The following is a 12,537-nucleotide window of genomic DNA, read 5'->3' as shown; positions in this document are numbered from 1 at the left end:
CAGCTGATCCCACCACCCACAAGGACTTGGGACCAGAGAGGTTCCTCTGTGCATTCAGCTAAAGGCCTGACTCAGAGCTCAATAAACCTGCCAGGACATTTGCAAAGCTAAGCAGGGTCTGGTCTGGTTTCAAACTGGATAGGGGGCCATGTGTTGAGATTCCTGCATTGCAGGAGGTTGTGCTAGATGAGGCTTGGCCTCCTGTCCTACAATGCTATGATCTCGGGGCTTCTCTCTATTACGCTCAGGGGGCTTTGGCCCAAAACGCATCCGTCTTGTTTTGGAATCATCACCCCCACGTTGCTGTGAACACCTTAATTGACCTATTGAGCCAGAAGCTTGCAATGGAACTGGACTCTAGAAGTGTTCCTGATTATCTAAAAAACAAAACAAAAGAGCCAGAGAAACATGCAGCAGCTAATAGGAGCGTCAAGGAGGCCCCTTGCTGGAGGCTCTCCTGGGAGACGGGGCTGTCCTCCTTCCTGCGTGCTTCTCAGTTTCTGTGGTGAAAGAGGCAGAAATGCCAAGGACAAAGAGAACTGCAGCTTCTCGTGAGGAAGAGGAGGCACCAAAGGACAAAAGGAGGCAGAACAATGAGGAGAACGGAAAACAGCAAATGGAAAAGGCGGAGCATAAGGGTTACCTATGTGCACGGCTGTGGTCTTGGCAGGCCGCCCAGGAGGGGTGTGTGTGAAGAACCTGGCATGGGGGGCAGAACCCCCTCCCGGCAGCACCCCTGCAGGCCCCCCTGCTGCCAGAATATAAGCAGCACCAGAATTGGCGCTCATTTCTGGCAAAATCTTGCCGGAGGCTCCACCCCTTTGCCGCCTAGGGAAGGGAGGAAAAAGAGCAAGTGGAGGAGAGGAAGCCGAAGTGAAGAGATTGCCTTTGTAAGCTGCTGGCGGCTTCGGGAGCAGACCGAGGTGGGAGCGATGGCAGCTTGAGCACAAGGTGAAGAAAAAGGAGGAGAAACTGCGTAGACATAAGGAGGGAGCAAATGCAGGAGAAAAGGCGAGAGGGACAAGGGGGAGCAGCATCAGTTGGAGCTACACAGGGAGACACTTCACATGCAGTCATCTTTTTTCAGTTACCGTTATTTGTTAAAAGTTCTTAAAAGCCAATAAATATAGATATTTTTAAAAAATAAAAGCATTAAGGCAGGTTTTTCTGGGTGCTCCTCCCACTCCAACTCCAAAAGTTAGGCTAAGGTAGGGGAAATCAGTGGCAAACCCGACGCAGTGCAACTACATGGGCTATGAGCTTTTTTGAGATTAGAAATGTCCACAACTTCTATCCACAGACTAATGAGAAGGAATGAAATCAAGGAAGCTACTGGGCATTTAGGAGTCTGCTTCTAAAATAAAGACCCCAGATTTGGCTAATATTAAGCAACCCAATAGCATCGCTTTATTAATGGGTTTCATATTAGGGACATTCACACTCTCTTCCAAAAATGTTAGTCCAAGCCAATGATAAATAAGCCATGTCAGGATTTAAATTAGAAGTAAATTAAATCTCAGCAAAACTTATTTATCATTGACTTGGATTTATAATGCGATTTTATTCTCTGAAGAGCTGCTTGGGCCCTGACAACTTGAAAAGCTTTATGCCAGAGGCAAGGCTGCTCTTTGTCAACATTCGGTCCCCAAGAACCAGTCCTGAAATTGTTTTTCCAATTTCCAGTGCCTACAGCAATGACAGAACACATCACTTGCACAAGCTGGTATTGGTATCAAATGCTTTTTGCTTGGATATAATTGCAAAAAGAAAGATTCATTTTGCTCAGCTTGCCAGAACAAGCCGATGGACATGATCCTCATCTAATGTAGATGTAAGCAGCTGATGAACTGCACCTACTGAAACTTGCATGATCTGAACCTATCTTGAGAATCTTTCAAACAATCATTTTGGCCTTTGCTGAAAAGCCAGCTTTGCAGGTTTCCAGCAGTAGGCATTACTCAGCTGCACACCCCAAACCAAAAATGCAATAATTATTTATATACATTTCTCTCTCACACACAAGAGTACTGGAATTGCTAAGATCAGAGACTGTGTTTAAAAGAGGACCTGCATGTCCATATTTTAAGTTCTTCTGTTTCTAGTTATGCATAAGTCTTGCAGGCTTCCACAGCTAAAGCACCCAGATTCCAGACTGTGTAGAAAACTAAAAACATGTCTAAGGACCATATCCAGATTGGAGCATCATGGGCTATACTGTACACTGGGCATCATGCCCAGTGATTTTAAATGTAATTTTAAAAGGTGCTAAACCTAGCTGGAAGAGATGATGGATAGAAATCTAGGAATAATAGTAAATTGGCATTTTCCCTTTAAAAGCCCCACATAACGGCTTCCCCTCTCACCCCACTGACAATATACAGTTTTGCATCTGGGCTTCAGTGGTTTTCCATCAATTGAACAGGGAAATGAACCACAGAAATCAAGCTTTCCAAAAGATAAAAATAAAAATGGCCAGCTGGGTCATGCTTCCAGAAAAAATATATATATTCCAGTGGTAAGTGGGTCGGGGGCTGTAAGCTATCTGGAAGTAGGCCCCAATGAACTCAGTGGAACTTACTTCAAGGATTGCATGGGCAGGCAAGGGAATTCATAATGATTTCAAGCTCCTAGATATTCTACCCTGTAGTCAAGCTTTGAGAAGCAGTTGCAAGTGTTTGTACCTGCAGAGCTGAATTTTACGGCCATTTGAGAATGCAGGAATAGCCTGCTGGAGCAGCCCAATGGCCCGTCGAGTCCAGCATCCTGGGGTCAACCAGATGCCTGCGGGATTTGTTTTCAAACTGCCCAATGCACAAAGAACCCTAAAAATGACTAATTCAGCTCCAAAAGGCCTTTGCGAGTTCAAGCATGCCCAGTTTGTTTTAGATTATGTGTTCTTCTTTGAAGAGCAGCATGCTGTTCTGCAAACTGGTCCACAAACTGTTTTTCAAAGTCCACGCGGCACAACGGGGATTGCTGCAGAGAGAACATAGGCCTCCCCCCCCCCCAGCGTAGGGTTGGAGCTAGTATGCGGTTCTTTAGATCACTGTGAAATTATGTAAAGGAAAGAACAAACAAACAAAAGGCCAGTGGCAATTTAGACATGGCCAAGTGCACATTGCACAGGAAGAACAACATGGTGAAAGCAGTATGGCTGCCTAGCAAGGTTGGAGGAGGACAAAACCAGCCACTCATCCGTGAGCATTCCAGCGCCACGAATGCGCAGTTGGCCACAAAGGCGCAGGCAACCAACACCCTTAAACTGCTCAATGGCAAAAGAAGACATTAAGTTCTTTCCTATAACTCATTTCTTACAGATTCCCTCGTGGCAATAAGACACACCCTTGGCCCACACACAAGTAGCAGGACAAGAGAAATCCAACTTCAAGTCTAAAGGAATGTCTATTTACATTACGGACTGTGGAGCGGGGGGGGGGGGCATGTCATTTCTGAAGGAGGGTTTCCACACAAAATGTGAGAAGGAGTGGTTTCAGAACACTTTGCTCTTCTGCATAGCAGAACTTCACAAAGTGGGAAATACAAAAAAATAAAATAAAATAACACACACTAGCCTGAGATGCCCACTAAGCTCGGATCAGGAATAAGCAAGCAATGTCAACAACTCAAATCTGTTTCCCTCCCGGGGTCAACTACTTTCGATTGACAACAGGTTGCTTGTTTATCCTCTGATCTCCACATTGTTATTGGCGAGTTTTATCTGGTGTGCAATCATTCATCTGCACATGTTCCAGACGTTGACCTCATACGAGCTCATTTTCCACCCAGATTCAGGGCAAATGGGTGAGAGATCTCCGCAGCAGCCACTGGGGAAATGGCTTCAAGTCTGAAAGGGGGCCCTTCTTCTAGGAGTCTTGAGCTTCTGCAGCTTCTTGCGCTGTCCTCCTCAAATTGCCTTTCACTTTTACAAATTCAGGTGCGTTCTCTTGCTCCTCCTGGATCTTCTGCTTCTCAAGTTCAAGCTTAAAACAAAAAGAGATCAATTTAAAAGAAGAAGAAGGAAGAAATGATCAGAGTGGTATTTCTCAAAATATTAATTATAAGCAGTGAGAGTAACCAGATTCAGTACTGTGTTAATGTGCAGGGCTCAGCCTCGATAGCAGCATACATGCGAAAGGAGGATCTGGATCTATTTCACTACCTGGTCCCTCACTTCCAACTTTCCAGGGTCACCCTGAGAGAAGGAGAACACATTCCCTGATCATCCTGCCTGATCGATATTTGCAACGCTTCTCCCCCATGAATCTTCTCCTATAATTTTTAAACCTAGTATTACCAACCGTTTTCAAAAGTCAGCTGTGGAACTAACAATCACGTTTTCTTTTTATATTTTGAAAGAGTTTCCAGTACATTCTGTGGTAACGAATTCATTAATCTGATCTAGATAGTTTTATTATTTTATCTTTTTTTGTAAACCGCTTTGAGGTTTTGGTATGTAATTTTTAATGAAATATATAATAAAGAGAAGAGAAGCTCCTCGAGTCTATTCTGTACCATTTCCCTGCCCTCTTACCTGTTCTAATTTCTGTTGTCGTTTGAGCAGCTCTATTTCCAGGTCCGATCTCTTCTTCTGTGCCTCCTCCTCCTTCTGTTGCTTGATAACTTGGTCTCTTTTTCGTCTTTCCATCACCTTTTGCAGCTCTGGCTTATTCTGAGGAGCAAGACCCCTAGCAAAAGAAGGGAGAGGGTTCTGCGTTGAGTTACTTATTGACATGACATATTCCCATTATATTATAGCACAGCCATCTGGTGAGAAATCAGGGGTTCATATACATTTATTTGACTAAATCAGCACAAATCTTCATATGAATAGTTTTAAGAAATGGTTTGTTTTCAGATAACATGCACGCATTTGTAACATGCAGCACCTTAGAAAAAGCAACCCTGCCCAAGAAAATAACCTGCAACCAGCACCAGTAAGTACTTTTTTAAAAATTGTCTGCAACAGGCTGTTTTTGTAAACACGGTAGGTTTATTTGGGAGTACCTTTTGACTGAAAAACATTTTTAGATCAGTCCAACTGATTGACTAAATGTTGCAGCCATGTAGGGTTGCTCTTCATTTGAGTATGTCATCTTAGCTAAGCTGTTCAAATTTGAGATCAGTTTCCCAATCTAGGATACGGATAATCACAACAAAGTTGTTTTGAGACATGCAACTTTGAAAATAGTCTTTTCAAACGATAAAAATATTGGTTCCATTTCCCTCTTGCTCTCAAATTCCCAAGTTGAGCCATTACATGCTCCCTATGAAAAGAGAAAAGATATGACTGTTCTTCAGGCAACATAAATGTGGAGCCCAGTTCAGTCCTTGGATACATGTTTAGCTCATTCTCTTGATTTCACACAAAGAACATTGGGGAGCAAATTGGTGAAGGAAGGCGTCATCCAGCTCTCCCCCCCCCTGCTCCCCCAGGCAGCAAAACCCTGTCTTTATGGGGCTGCTTTGCTCAACAAAGTGAGCTTGGAGGGAGTGGTGGGCAGAATGCCCATCGAGTCTTCCCTCTCCACAACATTGGGACCAATCTTGAGACATGACGCCATTTTGTGCTTTCCCCTGGGGAAGATGGAAGCACACAACACAACGACCTGATTACAGATGGTGTGGAAGGGGAAGCAAGGACTGTGACACAGACAGGTACACCATTTTCAGCACCACAGGTACACCCCCTGCTCGCCACTTCACTTTTAAAGCGAGTTCCACCATTATTTCACCCTGCAGTCTGAAACAGAATCCTGTCATCTGAATTATTCAGCCTTCTTGGAAGAGGGATGGGAAATTTTCATAAGCAGAGTTTCTCCTTCATGAAAATAAAACATTTAAGCCAAGAAGAAGAAAAATCTAGGCTAAAAAAGATGAGTCCTTGTGGCCTTCACTTCACTGCTATTTTTATCACTTACCTTGAAGAAAATATGGCCTCTTCAAAATATACTGTAGTTGTTTGACACATTAACTTTAGCACCAGATACTGAGCACATTTTCACAAAGCCTTCTCCTTTGCCTGTTTCTAAAGGAGTTTTTTTTTTTATCTTCTTCAAGCTATGGAACCATCTGCAGAAGAACGGCCCACTTTCCCCAATTTCCCCCTCAAATCATCTCAAAGCCAGATTGCTACTTGAGATACCTTACTATTAAGTCCATGTATGACTTGATATATTATGCACTGTTCAATTTCTGTATATTATGCTTCTGGCAAGATAAAATATTTAGCAAGAGCAAAATTACCATTTGACTAGATTTCGTAATATATATCTTACAGCTTGTTAACATCACACTTTACCCGTTTCATCATTTTTGTTTATAATGCAAAAGATCCCAGTGACAAGAACTCTGTGCTCCCACCTTCAACTCATGTGATGGGAGGAAGGAAGGAAGGAAGGAAGGAAGGGAGGAAGGAAGGAAGGAAGGAATCAAGGCTGCATCCAGATGTTGGGTTTAATGCATTAGTTGTGCTGCTTGTAGTGCTAGAACATCTGGTTTCTAACATTTCTTTTGCACTGTAGTACTTTATTTGGAACTGTGGATTTTTTTTAAAAAAGCAACACATTTTTATTAAGATTTTCTTGGGTTACAAAGGTACATACACCATCTGTTTTCAGATCATAAAGTCCTTTCTACAGATCAGTCATATTCAATGTGAGACTTTGATGTTGCATACAGTATAAAGCTGGGGGAGAAAAGAGGTGGGGAGAGCGAGCGAGCGAGGGGGGGTAGTAAACGTTCATTCTTTTGCATGAAGTATGTGTGAGGTTTTTGAGAACTGTGGCTTTTTGATCAATATACTGCCAAGTTGTGCTAAATTTTAAATGGCAGGAAATAACTGTATGCTACTATACTGCCCCAAATTTCCCAAGTTAAGCAGAGGGCTGCAACAGCATTTTTTCTAGATTCCTAGAAGTGGCTTTTAAGTTGTGCGAAAGATCACATAAAATGAGGAAATGAACAAGTAAGGAAATATTGTGAAGATGCAATGAAGTGCTGCCTGAATAAAGCCCAAGATAAAAAAAAAATCCTCATGGGCTTCCAAACTTAAGAGATGGCACGCTTAATGCATACAGTATGTGAGGAAAGAACGCGTTTTGAGTAATATTTTAAGAAAACAGAGGTGGGGAAAGAGGCACAACTTCCCATGACAATAAACTACAGAGGTTACTCTAGCGCAGAGATTCAGACTGTGACTCCCTGGAAGCTTATCATTAATTAGAAGAACGGAAACGACAGGCTAGTTCCCCACCCCCACTATAAATCACTTCCACTATTACCCTGTATCACAGAGTTTCAGAGAAGTGCTGGATTTCTTCTGGGCAAAAGCGACAGTGATGAGACAAGGCCTCAAATACCTGGCCAGTAGCGCAGTCCAACTGAGCATGCATCGTAGAATGCGCCCTCTTAACACCTATAAGAGTTCCATGTCCATTTCTCAATGTGAAATTTGGAGATTACTGCTCTGGTAGGAATAGTTTTTGAACAACGGTTTATGACTGAATCTTCATAATGTTTATGCATTTTTCATATTTCAGTGGCTCTGTCAACGAGCAGAACGCATTTGGAGTTTGTCAGCGTTTTCTGTAAAGGCATGTGTGCACCCTAATGATCTTCAAAATCCTCGCTTCCTTGAGTTTTGGGGAGGGAAAGAGTTTATTTAGGCAACAAAAGACAGCAACATCACTACCTTTCAAAAAAGAAGAGGCAAGTATTTTATAGAAATATAAACGAAGAGTGTCATCGTTAGACACACTCTGAAAACCAAAATTACTATGCAAAAATAATAAGGGGTTATAGTGTACAATCTATTTTGCCTATATGGATTTAGGAAATAGGTCACTAAACCTCTGCTACAAGAAAAGCTTTGATGTGGTTTTTTGCTTCACTGATGCCATTTACACACTGATACATATTTATTTACTCAAATGTATGTAATTATATGTTGCTTTCAAGGCAACCCTAAAAAAACAGCTAAAAATATTGTGACAATAAGCATGAATAAAAGCTGTACAAATAAGATAATGAAGTCAAAAAGCCAGCCGGCCAGGGGACGGGGCGGGACTGACTCTTCTCCCCTCCGGCCTGGATGGTCCTTCAGTAAGTAGTTCTGTTGGGAAAGGCCTTATGGGTGCTGCCGTTCTCTTGTAATCTTACCTACAGTATTATATTTTATTTTCCACTATGATCGAAGCGAGGTGCTTTGACTAACTTCTGATCTTCCATGATATCTTGGGAAACCAATGCTGTGTAATCCTGTTCTGAGAAGCCGGACTTATGAGTGGTTCTGGTTGCGCAATCCCTAACGTGTGACCTCCCTGAGTCCCGGAAGCCAAAGAGCGGCCTTCCTGAGCCAAGCGGCATTTCTGCGAGAGCAGCCAACTCCCAGAGCTTCAAAGTCGATTTGTAGAGAGGGAGATGCATGTTCCTTCCTTCCTCCCGGAGTGCTTGTCACTAGGTGGTGCTCAAGGGCAGCTTCAGAGATGCGTGGACTAGTACAGCCATTCTGGGAAGGCATAGTATTCGTGGAAATGAGTAATACTGCAAATCAGAAAGTACTGCGCAATCCAAGTTTGGGTTCATTAACAATTTTTAAGGAAGATCACCTTGCTTTATTACATAAGGAACTTATTTCTCTGACAGTTTGAACTGTCAGAAGTGTGGAACGGACTCCCTTGGCAAGTGGTGGACTCTCCCTCCTTGGAGGTTTGGAAGCAGAGTTTGGAGGGCCATCTGTCGTGTTTGATCTATTTGAGATACCTGCATTGCAAAGGGTTGGACTGGATGACACCCGGGGTTCCTTCCCACTCTATAATTCTATGATTCAATGATTCCAGACTTTTCTTCTGGCAATTAGTTATAGCACAGAATTGGAAAGGACTTGAACATCTGGATATCACACAATGGTGACAGAATGTCTGGACAACTGCCCTATCTGAGAAACGAATGAAGAGGGTACATGCCTTGAGCAATATATCTGATGTGGACAAAAAAAAAATTGAGCTTGGTACTGGTGGCACTGTGGGTTAAACCACAGAGCCTAGGGCTTGCAGATCAGAAGGTTGGCGGTTCGAATCCCCTTGATGGGGTGAGCTCCTGTTGCTCGGTCCCTGCTCCTGCCAACCTAGCAGTTCAAAAGCACGTCAAAGTGCAAGTAGATAAATAGGTATTGCTCCAGCAGGAAGGTAAATGGTGTTTCTGTGCGCAGCTCTGGTTTGCCAGAAGCGGCTAAGTCACATGACCCGGAAGCTGTCTGCGGACAAACGCCAGCTCCCTCGGCCTACAGAGTGAGATGAGCGCCGCAACCCCAGAGTTGTCAGCGGCTGGACCTAACGATCAGGGGTCCCTTTTCCTTTACACCTTCCTAAAATACTCAAATGAACATCCTGATGACTGTTATCCATCAACCATTTTGTTCATACGTTGTTAAAAACTAATAAAAATTTATAATAAAAAGCACTCCATAGAGTTAGAGAGCTAGCAGCCCATTTTCCCTTTAAAATAAAAATCAAGAATTAAAAAAGGAAGCCTAGTACCAGAAGTCTGCAATGTGCTTCTCCACAAACTGCTATTTCAATGAAATCTAGAATTATATACTCTGCTGTTAATAAGAAAAATGGAAGCAATGAAGAGAGATTTACTGTGTAATTGGATGTCTTTGTATGGGAAAACAAAAAAGTCTCCGGATTACTTAAAGGACTTTATGCTATTATGTGGATATAGTTCAGTTCCACCTGAATCTGCTTTGAAACTGAATGAAAACTGAATTTAAAATAGTTTCCCTAGGTCTTTAATAAAAAATTTCCAAGGTGGTAGTTGGGCTTTGATGCTTAATCCCATTAATTAAAGTAGGGCATAACTCACTGCCAACTTTCTCTTACTATATTGGCAATGAAAAGAGTATACTTTTCAGACTCCTTTGAATAATACTTTTGTGTGCTGAAATAAGGCATTTAAGAGAGTTTTAGCCAGAGGAGATAACTTGACAAACTGTGTGGTACAGACGGAAAGATAAAATGTCACACTGGCCACGAAGGCAAAAATCTACTTACGAGTCCACCGCTCTTAACCACTATACCACACTGGAAGTTTAAGTCCATGAAAATGTGGGGGCCAGGTGGCATCTAATGACTGCTTTGTGTGGTGGAGAGCCAGTGTGGTGTAGTGGTTAAGAGCGGTAGACTCGTTATCTGGTGAACCGGGTTCGTGTCTCCACTCCTCCACATGCAGCTGCTGGGTGACCTTGGGCTAGTCACACTTCTTTGAAGTCTCTCAGCCCCACTCACCTCACAGAGTGTTTGTGGTGGGGGAGGAAGGGAAAGGAGAATGTTAGCCGCTTTGAGACTCCTTCGGGTAGTGAAAAGCGGGATATCAAATCCAAACTCTTCTTCTTCTTTGTGTGCGTTCAAAGCAAGTGCATCACTGCAACTCGGAACTAAGACCCAGGAGACCAGGATGCTGGTTCCTATTTGACTGTGAAGCTCACTGGGTGACCTTCAGCCAGTCACAGCCTCTCAGCTTAACCTACCTCACAGGATTGTTGTGAAGATAAAATGGAGGGGGGGGGACTATGTATACCACCTTGAGATCCTTGGAGGAAAGGCGGAATATAAATGTAACAACCACAGCAACAACAGCACCACCACTTCAAGCCCAGGTGACAAGCCAGATCCACTGTGGAGACAGGCGAGACAGCAGGCCCTGTGGAAGAAGGCCCTGGCGCAGAAGAAGCAAATAAGGAAGGAATGTGGCAAGGGGGATCAGCTCCAAGAACCAAGAGCTTCTCAGCCAAGATGTGGTTTCCAAAATTACTTTGGCTGTCTTTCCCCCGATTTCCTTTAGTGTTTGTGTGAAACGGTCCACTTTGAAGCACCTGAACTTCCACTGGGGAGTTAGAAAGCTATCCCAGTTTGCAGCCCATTCGACCAGTAACAGCTGCTGAGGGCTCAGTCAGTGTGAGGCGTCCAGGTCTCCTTGAATGCTCACCTGCCGTTCTCCCACGTAAGGCGCTGGGGAGAGAGGGCCGCCTTGCCATTTGGGGGACCCTCGTGGTGGTGGTGGGGTTTTCAGATCAGGGAAAGATCTCCTTTAACTTGACATTTTAGAACAGGCAGAGGGACACCAGAAGACTGCCATCTTCATTCTGAACCGCAGCGTAAGGCTACAAGACTAAATCAGATTTGATCCAGAATGTTGAAAAATACAATCAGTGTCCTTTCCCAGCAAGCAACAGTTTGATTTGGCTATCTATTCAAAAAGAAAAACACTCTTTTTGTTTCTCGTTTTAAATAGTCCTACCAAACCAAGTCGTACCAAATTCCACAAGCAAAATGTTGCGTCTCTCTCTATAATAAGCACACACTTTCTGCAGACTGAACAGAATTTCAAAGGTCTTGCTATTGATTTTCTCACCACACGACAACTGAGATGATGTTTAGAAGAATATCAATTTCATGAACGGTCAACAGCCTGACAAATATGGATGCTACAGAAGTAAACTTTATTAAAGAAGCTTAACTTGGAGGCAAGGTCACTGTATGTCCCATGAAACTAAATTATAAAGACATAAATGGAAGGATCAGGCAACACAGAACTTCATGGATTTGTCTCATTTCATCTACTGTACTCTCCAATATGCTTCTTTGATTAAGGGGGGTTGAGAGTTACTGCTCCTACTGCACATTGGACCAATCTTCTTCCCTTGAAAATACTCTCATGGTTCTCTTTAGATTAATGCTATAAATACAGTATGATTTATGCCAAAGAAGTCTCTCCTATTTTTTCCAAAGAATGCCTCTCTGACTGTATGAGATATTCAGTAAGACCACAACTCGCACATACTTAGCTTGTGCAAATTCAGCTTTACACGTGTGGCAAAAAGTTTTTAAAAATTAAAAGGGGGTGAGGTTCTGGGGAAATGACTTTGGTAAACCCACCCACCATGGAACTGAATGGGTTCTGACCATGTGCGATTTTGGCTTTAGGCGCGATCCATGGAACGCGACCCCTGCATAAGTTACAAGCCTACTGGACCCGTATTCCAGGGCATGTTCAAAGATGCAGCGAAATGTGCACTGCTCTGAACTTTGCTATCCGTGAAGAGGACAAATGCCATAGGTTTGCCTTAAGGCCATGTCTGGCTTAGACAAGAGGAGTGGCAATTGCCGAGGATCCTCAGGCCATGTCTGTCCATGGCAGCTGAAGTGCCAAGGAGCTGCTCCGTCACACTGGGCCACTCTGAAGTGTTGAGATCGGGAACTCTCCCAACCACAGGGGATGCAGTCCTGTGAGCCTGACCGAGAGATTGATGGCACCGGCAAGGCGAGCAAGTGAGAGAGATGGAACTGCCTCATGGGTGGCGACTGGATCTTAATGATGCCGTGGATTTGTAGCTGTGGTGCTGCACGCTGCCTACACACAACCTGTGTTTATGTTAAGTGGCTTATGTTTCCTCCTTCCAAAGGAACCCAAATTTGGGTATGTCATGCCACCTCACAATTCTCACGGATGCACCCAAGTTTTGTACTGTTCATTGCA

The 12,537-nt window shown here is 43.5% G+C and overlaps 1 protein-coding gene across 1 annotated transcript in view; it reads right to left on the bottom strand.

Annotated features, from left to right (window-relative positions):
• Window positions 1–3,687: 3,687 nt before the first annotated feature.
• The window catches only part of FAM107B (family with sequence similarity 107 member B), a 51,407-nt gene continuing 42,557 nt past the window's right edge, over window positions 3,688–12,537 (bottom strand). The window contains exons 3-4 of the mRNA XM_033161869.1: window positions 4,532–4,685; window positions 3,688–3,980 (exon numbers count right to left, since the gene is read on the bottom strand). Coding sequence (XP_033017760.1) covers window positions 3,864–3,980; window positions 4,532–4,685 — 271 coding nt within the window. The 3' untranslated portion in view covers window positions 3,688–3,863. The remainder of the gene's footprint in view (window positions 3,981–4,531; window positions 4,686–12,537) is intronic.

The sequence above is a fragment of the Lacerta agilis genome, chromosome 10 (assembly GCF_009819535.1).
Source record: "Lacerta agilis isolate rLacAgi1 chromosome 10, rLacAgi1.pri, whole genome shotgun sequence".
NCBI lineage: Eukaryota > Metazoa > Chordata > Lepidosauria > Squamata > Lacertidae > Lacerta > Lacerta agilis.
This window is presented reverse-complemented; position numbering and strand designations above follow the sequence as displayed.